Genomic DNA, 14,233 nt, shown 5'->3' with positions numbered 1-14,233 from the left:
GTGGTACAGCAGTTCAAGAAAGCAGCAGACCACTACCACTTTTGAGGGCATTTGGGGACGGGCTATAAATTATGGCCAGCCAGCAGTGCCCATGTCCCACGAGTGAATAAAAAGAAACATATTGAGACAATATACACAGCGCCATTGGTAGCTATGTTTTCAGCTGCCTGGACCACACATTCTGGAATACCTACCCTCCAATGCTCCATCTCGCTATTACACTTTTCTTCTTTAACATTCTCTTTAAAACTTTCCTCTTTGACCAAGTATTTTGTTATCTGCCTTAATATCCCCTTATGTAGCTCAGTGCCATACTTGGTTTCCCATGAAGTACCTTACAACATTTCATTACAGTACATGATTAAAATATAATTGATTTTGTGAAAGGCACTAGAAAAATCAAAAAACTTTCTTCTCTAATTGAATAAATAGTAAAAGAATAAAATGTTTCAAGGCACAAAATCTCCATATGCCAGTCCCTTATTCCGTCTTTTCTGTTCATACCTGTCTCCATTAAATGAATGACGTGTCTCATTGAATTGCAAAAGTCGTGATTTATTAATTTAAATCTTGCATGGTCTAACTATTTATAACCAAAGTGTGAAATCCTTTTTGCAAGACTTTTGTACAAGTGAGAAAGTCATCTGGTAACCAATTAAGAATCTTTTTCATCTTGTCATGGCTTGTGGCTTTTCAGCATGTGCACTTACCTAACTGTACAAACACCTTGTAGGCAGGAAATGCTCAAGCTTAGTGATGCATTTTTGGTGATGAACAATTAACCATGTTTTATTTGTGTTGCATTTAGTGGAATAATCAGCTTTTCAAGATGTGTGTGTTGCATTGCAATTTGTTCACTGCAATGAAGCAAATTGCATTAGTAAACTACCACAAATGTATGCATAGTACAGTTTCAAGGTGAAAAAGACTGAGCCCAGAACTGGAAACAATACTGCAGTTAAGGCTAAACCAGTGTTTTATACAATCTGCACATAACTTCCTTGCTCTTCCCTCTTAATAAACCACAGGATACTGTATACTTTATCAATCATAGAATATCTACAGTGCATATCGAGGCCATTTGGCCCATTGACTCTGCACTGACCCTCTGAAGGGTATCCCACTCAGACCCACTGCCCTCCTATCCATGATTACCCACATTTACCATGGCCAACCCACCTATCCTGCACATCTTTGGACTGTGGGAGGAAACCTGGTGGAAACTCACACAGAAACAGGGAAAATGTGCAGACTCTATGCAGTCACTCAAGACTGGAATCAAATCTGATAATGTGAGGCAGCAGTGCTAACCACTGTGCCACTATGCCACCCACCAACCACTCTCTTAATCTGTCCTGTTACCTTCAATGATTTATGTGCATATGCAGCCAGGTCCCTCTGCTCTGGCACCCCTTTTTCATGATATTGCTGCTTTATGGACTTCGTACCACATTGAATGACTTCACCTTTTTCCAGATTGAACTTTATCTGTCACCCGTCCATCCATTTCATCAACTTGTCTGTGTCCTTTTTTTGTACTTTGACTCCCTGAGTGAACTGTAACACACATCGTTTCCTGTGTTTTCAACTATCAGAGAATAGGGAGGGTGAAAGATGTGGAGAATGGAAATGCAAAAGGGTCATCCTTTTGTGTCAGGGGTAATCTGTGGAATGAACAGGGTTGCCTTGATGAAGCATGCAGGTAGCAAAGCAGGGGGATATCAGGAGACACCAGGGTTTTACTTTACTGGATTTTGAACACTTCTGCTCTGTTTGTAGATTTATACTTTGTCCAGGGTTACTGTAATGTAATTCACTAAATTAAATAACTGCTCAAGATATTTGGCTGTGTCCCTCTGTGACTCGCGATTAATTTTCTTATGCACTTTGATGCTGCTCACCTTATTAAGAATACACCCTGCCTTCATGTGCTATTTTGTGCTCAGCAGTAGTGGAAGTGTTCGGGGCAAATCTTCCAGAGTTCATGCCATATTTTAACCATATTAAAACCCCAGCTCCACACCATTTTCAGGAGCTGAAATGCACAATTTTGAGGAAACTTTTCAGAATGTGATTCCTTTCATTAAATAACTTCAAAAGCAATTTTAATTATTTTGGGGCCTGTGTGGTGCAGATTTGAACTTAAATGCTTAAACCTGTGTTTATTTTCAAGTGATTGGCTTGTTACATCCTTTAGGAAATTGTCTGCTAATGATTTGAAGGTTCAAGTGGTATCGAAAAAGCCTCTTGCTTATTACCAAATTCTGATCACTATTGACTGGGTGACTGAAGCACTTAGTGGCATTAAAAAAACACTTCCGCTCAATTAGTTTCCAGCCAAAAAGCTTTAATTTATCAGTAGAGGTTTGAGAAGATAATCACACAGAAGTATGCTGATATTTAAAGAAATAAAGCTAACTCAGTCATAGAAGCCCATTAGGTTACACTGGCCCATTACTTTAGAGAAAAATAATCTATTTTTTTTTGCCAGCCAATTCAATTTTAATATCTTATGAAATGGCTCCAGTGCCTCTTGGAGTTGGCGGAGATTGGGATGTAGAAGAGTCAGGGAGATGGAGCGAGACTGTATAAAGAACCTATTGATCACTTGCATGCCATGACAAAAAAAGGGCTTGACATACACTTTCTGAAATGCCCTTTCTTACCATGTGTATGATATTATGTTGAATATAGGATGAATATAAGAGAACAGGTTACATAAACAGTGCTAGTGCTGCCAGTTTTTTTAATGCTTTTTGGTATATCTGAACTCCTAATGATCATGTTGCATATTTCAGCACCATAAATAAAGGGACTTTATTTCCATGTGGAATCAATTAGCAGCTCAAGGATTGGCTTCTCTTTTGCTCTGGAAGATGTCCAGATTGGATGTTTGTGTTGCAATCTTGTGATCATATAGCTTTTGCTTATCATGCAGGACAGTCTTCAAGTGCGGCTGTTTCAGGTAATGTGACCTGCACAGTTGATGTAATATCCCAGTGCTCCTTCTAGGAATTCGTATATTTTTCTTAAGAAACTATTTTGAACGACTTTTAAAAGAAAATCATTACTCTGTACTATATCTTTTATCCTTTGTATTGTTCTTCATCTGTATCATACTAAGAGTTTTATTTTAAGTTGCTTAAATCTGATCGCAAGGCAGAAAGCAAGATGTGCATTTATAATCTACTAACTGAAACAGCACTTCTATGACCACATAGTTCCTGTGAGAGATGCAAGAACAACCTAAGGTGACTTCCTTTAATTCCCTATCCCCATTTCTGGTGACATGTCTGGGCCCGTTTCTGTGCCAACTCGCACAGTCATATAAGCCCTCTTCTGGCTTGGGGATAAAATTGGACAGGGTGTTAAATAAGCATCTGATCCTGACCCACTACACAGTTTAAAAGAAATGACTAACATACCTGAATTCCCTACCAAGGTTGCAGGTCTTCCCAAAGTACCCACTTAGGCCAAGAAGGGAGAGATTGCTCTGGCCATTTTGTATTGTTCGATGTCCCCACAGCCTTAGTGGATTTATTAGCATTATCTTATTTATTCTCTGGCTTTCTTCAAACCTCCCTCATTCTACATTTTAATGTAGTCCACCCAATTGACTTTTCCTTATGGTTTTGTACTCAATATTTGCTTAAGTTGTTGCCAGGGCAAGGCTGTTGGGCTTTGTTTCCAGTATCCACTCTTGGCGGTCTTTCTCTCGCTACCTGTATTTAGTGATGCTATTGATTGTTGAACTCCTACTGTTGATCTAACCCACTTCTTGATCTCTGTGTCTGTCTAGTTATTTATTTTGTCCAAAGTAGATGAATATATTTTAAAAGGACTAATGTTATCAAATGCTCAAGTATTGCTTGTACTTTAGAGGCACATCTGGGGAATTTACCCAGCCTTGAATACAGTAGGTGAGCAACTTAGACATGATTTGTCAAATGTTGCTGGAATAACTTTGGAGGTCAAGAGATTTTGCGGAAATTTCTCTTCTTGACTTGTTTTTACATTTAGCTGTTAAGCTCTCAGAGACTATTGAATACAGAGAGTCCACGGCAATGTAAGTCATGTTGAATTGGATAGCTTTCTTGAAGAGTAATTGAGTGACCACTCACCTCCAATTGCAAGCTCCCAGATTCTCACCATTGGATTCCTGCCACATCTGTCCTTATTGCGCCAGTCAAAGATATTGAACCAATCCCTTCATTACCTGATTGGATGACCTCTGACTTTCGAGCAGCCCTTTTCCCCTATATGTCTCCCATTTTGTTTTACAGGAGAAAACAAATAAATTGAGGTACAGAGAAATCTGTATGTTCTGCTACCAGAATTACAAAAGTTAATATGCAGATGCAGCAAGTGATTCAGATGGCAAATAGAATATTGTTGTTTATTGCGAGGAATGGACTCTAAAAGTAAGAAGGCTTTGCTTCCACTGTACTGGGAAATGGTGAAAGTACTGTGTACAGTTTTGATGACCTTAAGAAAGAAAAGACATAATTGCAAGAGAAGCAGTTCAGAAAAGGTACACTGGACTGACTCCTAGGATGAGCAGGTTATCTTATAAGGAAAGGTTAGACAGGTTGGCCCTATATCCATTGGAGTTTGAAGAATAAGACATAATCTTATTGAAACAAGATCCTGAGGAGACTTGTTATCATAATCTGAAAGTATGTTTCCATTTATGGTGGAGATTAGAACCTGGGCCATGGTTTAAAAATAAGCTGTCTCCCATTTGAGATGGAGACAATGAGAATTGGGTTTTCTCTCAGAAGATTGCAAGTTTGTGGAATTCAGTTCCACAGAGTACACTAGAGGCCAAGGCATTGAATATTTTTGAGACAGAGGCTGATTGAGTCTTGACTACCAAGTAAGTCAAAGGGTGTTGAGGCAGGCAAGAAAGTGGAGGTGAGGTCATAGTCTTCCTGCACAGTGGAACAGTCTCGAGGGCTGAATGGCTTACAGCTGCTACTAATTCATATATTCATATATTGATAGCTGCTGAAAGTAAATGCACTGTTGTTTGTTGTCCCAACAGTTTTACTCCTGGCTTTTTCTTACAATAGTGAGATTAATCTTTCATTCCTAGATTAGGACACTGCAAGGCAATACTGGAGTGTTGGCAAAGTTACCACTGAGCCTCTAGTTGAGTCTTACCCCATGAGGAGTGGAATATTCATTCTCCCAGCTTTACTTCTCTGCCAGTCCCTTGAAGTGAAAAGGATGTTTGCCACAGAGTATATTCCTTAGCAAGAACCTATGCGTGGAGTCTTTTAAAGTCAGGAGGCAGCTGCCACACATGTGTTCTGGCTGACTGGGAACTCTGCCACTCTAACTGCCTGCCCTAAGCATATTGGAATGATTTGTAGGTTAATAATTAACTTCCATGTCTTTGCTATGAACACACCTTCCATGGTCATCAAGTCGAACCACCCTGTTATTGTTTTGTAAATGCTTTGTAATGTGGTCAGATTATATTTGTGCATAAAATGCAAAAAAGTTATGAAAATTTTTCTTGTAAGTGGGGCTAGGGCAGGAATTCTGTAAATTTTCTGTGTTGCTTTTCCCAACAAGAGGAATCTGTGAAACAAGAAGCAGTAATTGTACGGTTGTTACAAATATACTTTTTTTCTAATAGATGGTTCAGCTGCTTCAATAGGAGTTCTGAAAAAGGCATAGTCTCCTTTACATTTTGTTTTCAAGTATTATTCACACTTTAGCCACCCTTCCTTGCTCACCAATGGTGCTGGTTGTTTAAAAGAACATAACAAATAGGAGCAGCAGTTGGCCATTCAGCCCTTTGAGCCTGCTCCACCATTCAATAAGATTCTGTACCTAGGTACTTTGTGCTTCAGATGGTGCCACACGTGGTGACTTATAAACTTTTCACAGTACTGATTTGAGTACATGTGACAATAAAGCTAATTCAATTCAATTCTGTCCGTTTCTTCCTGTACTGTTTCTGTATCCCTGAATTCCCTTAGTGCCCAAACATCCTTAAATACACTCAACAACTGAAAACCCACCACTCTCTGGAGAGAAAACACCAAGAATTTACAACCTCTGAGTGAAAAGAAAATCTCTCCACATCCCAGTCCTGAATGGCCAATCCCCGTGATAAGACTATGATCCTAGCCAGGGAAACATTTTCTCAGTATCTAACCTTGTTAAGGTGCTGTAAATTTTAAATGATTCAGTTAGATCTCCTCTTGTTCCTGTAAACCCCAGGGACTATATATCTACTGTACTCAATCCCCTCCTTCTCAGAATCAATCTAGTGAATGTTCTTTAAAGTCCTGTATCCTTCTTAAGGTAAAGAGACTAAAACTGCACAAGGCAGTACAGGTGTAGTCTCCCTAATGCTGTGTATAATTGTAGCAGATTTTTTTTTACTCATACTCCAATCATTTTGTGACAACTTCCTCCCTAATTGCCTGCTGTACCAATATGGTACCTTACTGTGATTGCTGGGTATTGTGTTACAGGCTGTGGCAGGGCAACTAAGCATGTAAACAGGGAATGGCAGGACACTCTCTTGATGGTGGATGGAGCCAAAACAATCCAAGGGTGATCGTGTTTTGTTGACGTCCGCATGAAAGCTCTCCTGATATTTGATAGCTATCAGCAGGAAGCCTGGCCCAAATTTCCTCCTCATTGCTTGTATCCTAAATATTTCTTCTTCATAATACATTGCGTTTTACATACTCTCCAAGCATTAATAGTGCAGATTTTGGATAAGAAATTTTTGCAATCATGTTCAGTGACAATGCCTGAAATGTGTTTTGTTCTTCTCAGTTTTAGGCTTTGGCCCCTCCTTTGAATGATAAATTCAACTGATGAGTCCAATTGCTGAAGAAACTGAACTTTTTGGCCAACTTTGACAGCTGAACACATCTGTAATGATGGCACTTGAAGGAGTTAAATGGAGTTGTTGTTAAGACCAATGGGTTCCCAGGAACAAACAAAAGAGCCTTGTCAAATAGCTATGATGGTGCCTCCAAGCAGGCGTTTGAGGAACAGGCCAGTTGTGAAGGATCTAAAAGAGAATGTAGACATGGAGTTTCAGGAGGACAGAGAGGCAGAAAATCTTAATGTGTTACATCATGACCATTCCACTGGAGATGCTGGTGAAGAGAAGAAGGCTGAAAAATTTACTTGCCGCATTTGTGAAAAGAGCTTCACCTTCCTCAGTGTGCTGTCAGTCCACATGCGAACCCATACTGGTGAAAAACCCTACAAGTGTCCATATTGTGACCACAGAGCTTCTCAGAAAGGGAATCTTAAAATACACATCCGGACTCACAAAATCGGAGACTTGAGCGAGGGAAACAAAACAAGTTTGAGCGAGCAACAGCCCAATGAGTTCAACACTTTGGAGAATGTTAATATGTCCACCAGCTCTGCACAGAGCACCTCATCTTGCAACCAGGCCCAGAATGGATTAACAAAGGCAGAGAACGGAAAGATTGTTCTAAGGAGGCTTAAGAAAGAGCAGGAAGTTCTGCCAAATTCCAGCGAGAGTGCCTTTGCATTCCAATGTTCATGCTGTAAAGGAAGGTTTGAGAAACAGGACCAATTGGATCAGCATGTGCAACTACAGCACAAGTCATACAAGTGCAAATTATGTGAGTATGTCACACTTAGAGACGACGAGTTGTTAAGCCATATAGAAAAAGTTCACATTACCGTGGAGAAGCCAAATAATGAAGGCGAGAGTGACAATGTCGAACAGCCAACCAGTGAGTTCATATGTGAAACATGCCATCAGACCTTCAACCAGTCCTGGTTTTTAAAGGCCCACATGAAGAAACATAATGGCTCCTTTGAATATAGTTGTCATGTCTGTGGACGCAGGTTCAAGGAACGCTGGTTCCTCAAGAACCACATGAAGGTGCATGCCACGAGGAACAGAAACAGAAATAAAGTCAGTAAAACTGATTCCGAGAGTTTAGCCACCATTAACGATGTGGTACAAGAAGACGGAATGAGCATTACTGGCTCACAGTACCAGATCTGCATGAAATGTGGTTACCTGTTCCCAAGCAGAGAAACCTTAAAAGAACATGAAAAGCTGCACATTAGAACATTTGAGGAATGTTCTGAAGAACAGGTGAAGACTGTAAGGGAGGCAGTGATGAATGGCACCACCAAAAACTGCACAAAGGACAGTTTCTTCAGGTCTCTGAACTTGAGACCATCTGTGTCACTGGATACTTTTACAAGTCGCTTGTTTGTTAAGGGCATTGCTGAACTGGACCCTGTGAGTAGCTATCAAGCTTGGCAGTTGGCCACAAAGGGAAAAGTGGCAGAACTCACTGGATCAGACAAGGGCATGCCAGAGGCAGATATCATCTGTGATAAAGAAAAGGGAGCATACATTTTCACTGATACTGAGAAGCGCAAACGGGAACAAGACACTCATAACAGCAGCTGTCCAAAGAAACGCAACAGAACAAATAGTGCACAAGAGAAAGAAAGTCAGTTAGCCACCTCTGGGGAAAGCAACAATGGCACAGATATCAGACCCACGTCACGCTATGGGCGGAGATCTTCACAGAATAAAAGTACGGAATGTTTGGAATGTGGGAAAGCATTCCGGACCTATCATCAGGTGGTGCTCCATTCCAGAGTACATAGAAAGAATAGAGGCAGTAGACGTGAAGGTGGACAGGTTGGCCAGGATGTTAAGCCCGGTTCCACAAGTGAAGCAGACTCTACTTCAACCAGCCGGCCCAGTACTCCGGGCTCGACCTCAACCCCAGAAGATTCACTGGCACCAGGGCTGGAGGAGGATGATGTCGACAGCTCTGAAGAGGGTATGGAGATGCATTCAGTTAATGATGCACAGCCACAATCAGAAAGAGGTAAGCAACTATCTTTGGAGTGGTATGTACAGGTCCCAGTGGGTTATTGATGGATGTTTGTACATCCAATTAGAAAGGTATATACATCCACCATTAGAAGAAATCATGCTTGTGTTAAAACGGTGTTCTGATAGGACTTCTTATCTGATCAGTTGCAGTCCATTTCACTCCTGTTTGGCCTCCCAGTTTGCACCCTGGATATAATTGAGCTCATCAAAAACTTGCTGTCCACTTTCTAGCTCACATTCAGTCCTGTTCAACGAACACCCCTGTGAATGTAGAATCAGGGAACACTGCAGTTTTAAATTTTCCATCTTTCTTTTCAAATCCTTCTATAGCCTTTCCAGGCCCATAACTTTAAGCAGTTCCACAACCCTCTGAGATCTCTGTACTCCTCTAGTTCTGGCTTCTTCAACGTGCCTGATTTCCTTGCCCTAATCATATGTCTTCAGCTGCATGGGTCTCTGGGTTCTGGACTTTCTTTCCTGTCTCTGTGGGCTTTCTTTTTAAGACAATCATTAAAATGTACTTCTGTGACCATCTGCCCTGATAGTCTCTTTATATCTCAGTAGAAAAAGAAAAAGATAAAAGAGGCAGATGCAGCTGAATGGCCAGTCTCAATCTAGCTGACAGAGAAATTCATGAGTTCCTGAACTTATTGTTAAAGGTTAAGGAAAAGAAGACCAAAGAATATAGGCTAAGAAGTCAGACTGTACTGGAGAGCATAAGGTAGCGTCTATCCTTTTGTATTAAAGGATGCTGATGAAATAGTGCATGCCTGAAATTTTGAATTTGCAGACAATACAAGAGGATATTCAATTCTGAGGAGGACTGCGACAAATTTCTGGAGGGCATAAATAACTGTGTAGCATGTAATAATAATTGGCAAATTCGTTTCAACATAGCTATGTGTGAGGCGGTAACAAAAATTAAGAAGGTCACACAATATTTGGAAAATAGCGATTTGAACTTGAATTGAAGAGCCAAGGGACTGGGGGTACAAATTCACAAAATCACGAAAAGGAGTGAAACGGGTTAATAAGGCTAGCTGAAGGGAAAAAAAAGCACTGGGCTTTATTTCTAGAAGAACAGAATTGAGAAGTGGAGGAGTTATGCTAAACTTGTGCAGAACCTTGGATAGAATACGAAGTATTGTACAGTTGTGTTCAATGTAATATGAAAGTCCATATAGATACACTGCGGAGGGTGGAAAATAATTTACAAGAATGTTACCAGAACTGTGATCTTATAACTGTCTTGAAAGGCTATTATTACAATCAGCAGGGAGGCAGCTGGACCAGCCTAGTTGCCTATCCACCCTAATCTACCTGATCTAAATGAGATGGATTTCACACCCACCCCATCCTACTCCACATTGATCATACCTAAAATTTTAGGTTATGCGATTTGGCAGGAAGAATAGAAGAGCTGAATATTACTGAGAGTCAGAGTGGCCTGCAGCACAGAAATAGTCTTGCTATTGCAGATATTCCATCTCATGCTAACAAATCTACTCCACTACCCTTTCCATCCTGCCTGTCCTTTTGAAAAGTCACATGCCCCTGAACATTTAGTTTACAGCTTTGATCTCCTTGGAACATTTCTCCATAAGTTCATATGCGTTTAATTTTATTTGTGCCATTAATATAATTATATCCTTCCGAATCCAACATGCACTTAAGAGCAACTAACTTTGCCTTTTAGCCAGGTTTTCCCCTTCTAATTCTAATTTCTTTTTTTGTAATTTTACACTCTGTTCCTTCCTGTCTCACTCTGGGTATCATTATTGAAATAGTTGCCTTGCAATGCTACCATAAAAAAAACTGTTTTAATCAATGTGTCCAGTCATATCGTGACACACATCCGGTGTGGTGGGACTTGAACTCAGGGTTTCTGACCCTGTTTGCTTTGTGAGCCTATGTATCCCAACTTCAGAACTGTCCTTCCCTCTAATCCGTTTAAAGCTCTCAATCCATCTCCAGTTATTTGAGTCACAAGGACACTAGTCCCAGTATGGTCCAGGTAAAGCCTGGCCCATTGGAACAGCTCCCTTCTGCCCAGTACTGTTGCCAGTGCCCCATGAACTGAAGCACGTTTCTCCTGCGTTGATCTTAAAGCCAAAAATTCATATTGTGCCAAGAAAAAAATCACCCAATCTCCCCTCTGGTTCTTCGGGCAATCATCTTTAATTTGTGTTCACTGGTTACCAATTCTCCTGCCAGTGATAACAGTTTCTCCTCATTTATTCTATCAAAACCCTTCATTTATCAAACTGAATCATGTCCAGAACAATTTAGAGAAGCAGCATGGCATGGTGCAGTAGTGATTGTGACAAGTGGGCATCATTTAGAACGCATTATTGCATTTCTTTCCTAATCTTCTTCATCATAACATGAAACATGATGACAGTTTGCAACACGAAGGTCCATGAAAAGTAAGTGCACTGCACTTTGTCAATAAGTATATTGGCAAAGGTTACAGGCACTGATGTGTCATTAATAAGTTGAACTACAAAAGCAAAGTTAAAATCTAGCTGCTTGTAACACATCTTCTGTCAGTTATCATTTGCTGTTATTCTGGGGTTTAGTCCATGCTTTTTTCAGCAATGCAATCAAACATTTAAATTTAACTCTGTTTTTAACATAAGTTATTACCTCGGTTACATTCAGATACTGTAATAATGCTGCAGTGCACTTTCAGTTGTAATGAGGGTTAAGGTATTCTGCAGAATGAAATGCAGTGAGCTATATCAGTCAGTTCTCTGTCCCCACCCACACTAGTGTAAAACACTGTAGGGAGACTATTATCACTGCACTAATCTCAGTCCTAAACCTCAGTATAAGCCTAATAAGATGTATTAATATAGCTTTGACATTAATCCATTCTTGTTGAATTTATAGAACACGTTAAATTCTTAAAAGGGGAGGTTTCTGCTATAGCAATTAAAATAAAGCTGCTTTTTAGATGAGGAGTGAGCAAACTGACAATGGGGAGTAAGATATTGCCAATCAGGACTGTAGATTAAAGAAAGAACTTGCATTTAAATAGCACCTTCCATGAACTAAGGGGATCCCAATGTATGTTTTGCAGTTTGTTCTCCAATGTAATGCAGGCAAAGTGGCAGCCAATAAGCACACTGCAAGCTCCCACACACAGCAATCTGATCATGAGCAGATAATCTGTTTTTGAGTGTTATTGGCTGAAGAATACATTTTGGTCAGCACGCTGGGGACAATTCTCCTGCTTTTCATACGGATGAAAATTCTCTGCATGTGCTGTGTGTGATTGGCTGCCAAGTTTCCCAGAGTGGTTGCACCTTAAGACCATAAGACCAAGGAGCAGTTGTAGACATTCAGCCCAAGAAATCTACTCTGCCGTTCAATGAGATCATAGCTGATCTTATAATCCTCAATTCCACTCTCCTGCTTTATCCCCATAACTCTGATTATCTTAATGATTAGAACTTCTTCTGTCTTAGCCTTGAATAAACTTATCAATCCTGTGTGGTAAACGATTCCACAGATTCATCACCCTCTGAGAGAGCAAATTCCTGCTCATCTCTGTTTTAAATAATTGACCCTGTACTCTGAGATTATGCCCTTTGGGGCCATGGAATGTGTGGGTGAATCTGTTTCTGTGTGTGAGAGAGAGATTTTGTGCTTCTGTGTGAGTGAATGATCCTATCTATGATCCGGGCACACAAAAATGCAGGCATCCACTCCCGCCTGCTCTCTCTCCCAAAAAACCTATCCCCACACTGAACTGGGAGAGGAAGAATATCCAGGTTGACAAGCACCCTGCTTCCAGACCCCACTCCTGTATGAAGTCTGTGGAAGCTAACTTAGAGTGTGTACCACCAGCAGTGAACCAAAATCAATGTTAGTTATACCCAACTCCTTAATTTAGCCCCAGTCCCATCACCTCCTCTGGTGATGAGGTTTTGGGACATAGTCTGTCTCTCTGTGGCTCTTCCCTTCTCAACTAAAAGGCAAAAAAAAACAAAGATTTAGTAGTTAACTCAACTGCTCAGACCTTTTCAAAGGCCAATTTTGGCCATTATTAATTTATTAAAATTATTGATGTATTTGTTTCAAATTTTCATTTCTGAAGTGCATGTTTACTGTTGTGTCAAACCAAACCTTACCTTTGAAAAAAATTTCTCACTGGCCTTTCCAAGTAAGAGATATTTGAAATATAGCCCAACGTTGCCCATGCAAAAGCTTGGAACAACCCTGGTGTATAAATTATCAGACATTCAAATAACAGTTTAATTTAGATATAAGTTGACTCCATTTCCCATTGCTCTGCTCTGCTTTCACATTTGTGGTATGTTTGTGGTGAGCCATTAATAGTGGTCACCTTTCCTGGGTCTGCAGTTTCCGTTTGTGACTTTCTTTCTATATGCACTATTTGGTTAAGTTTCTATTTCCTCCTCACTTTATAAACTTCAGCTGCAAAGTAATCTGTCTGCATTTCTTTTAATTATAAAGTACAACAAACTGTTTACAGCATAGTGGCACATCATTTTCCATTTGGTTGTGTCAATTTTATTCTCCACATGGGCTCTTCCATCTGTCTCTGTCTAACCCCATCTATACCTTTCCCCTCCTGAATTTATCCAGCTTCCTCTTGAATATATCACTACTGTTCACCTCAACCACTCCCTGTGGTAGCAAATTCCGAATTCTAACCACTTCTGTTGGTGAATTGGTTTCTCCTGAATTCTCTATTGGATTTATTGGTGGCTGTCATATATTTATGGTCCTTCATTCTGATCTCGCCTGTTGAGACATCCCATCTACATCCACACAAGCAAACATTATAGAAATGCCCCTGGTGACATATTCCTGACTGACCGTAAGACTACAAGATGTTGGTGCAGAACTGGGCTATTTGGACTATCAAGTTTGCTCTGCCATTCTGTGAAATATTGTTGATTTGCTGATACTCAGCTCCACTTTCCTGCCTTTTCCCTATAACTCCTGATTCCCTTACTGACTAAAAACCTGTCTGTCACAGCCTTGGATATATTTGATGATCCAACCTATCAACAGTAAGAAATTCCACAAATTCACTATGCTTTTACAGAAGAAATTCCACTTAATCTCTGTCCTAAGTGGGCAACCCCTTACTTTGAGATTGCAGTCTGTGATCCTAGACTCTCCCACAGGAGAAAATAACTTCTCTGCACCAACCCTGTCAAGTCCTCTAAGAATCATATATATTTCAATAAGCTCCAGTTAGTACAAACTTAACCGATTCAAGTTCTCCTCGTAAGAAAATCCCTCCATACACACGATCAGCTTAAGAACCTTCACTGGACTGCCACCAAAGCTAGTGTATCTTTTGTTGGATAAGGAGAC

General features: G+C 40.3%; 1 protein-coding gene across 4 annotated transcripts in view; it reads left to right on the top strand.

Moving 5' to 3' along the window:
• znf516 (zinc finger protein 516) overlaps positions 1–14,233 on the top strand; it is a 143,420-nt gene that overhangs the window by 70,712 nt on the left and 58,475 nt on the right. For all 4 annotated transcript variants that reach the window (XM_048596285.1, XM_020516640.2, XM_020516632.2 and 1 more), the window contains one exon: positions 6,802–8,870. In XM_048596285.1, the coding sequence (XP_048452242.1) occupies positions 6,929–8,870 (1,942 nt within the window). In that variant the 5' untranslated portion in view covers positions 6,802–6,928. The remainder of the gene's footprint in view (positions 1–6,801; positions 8,871–14,233) is intronic.

This window comes from Rhincodon typus, chromosome 4, assembly GCF_021869965.1.
Source record: "Rhincodon typus isolate 14 chromosome 4, sRhiTyp1.1, whole genome shotgun sequence".
Lineage (NCBI taxonomy): Eukaryota > Metazoa > Chordata > Chondrichthyes > Orectolobiformes > Rhincodontidae > Rhincodon > Rhincodon typus.
Note: the sequence above shows the minus strand (reverse complement) of the source record. Positions and strands in the feature narration are given on the sequence as shown.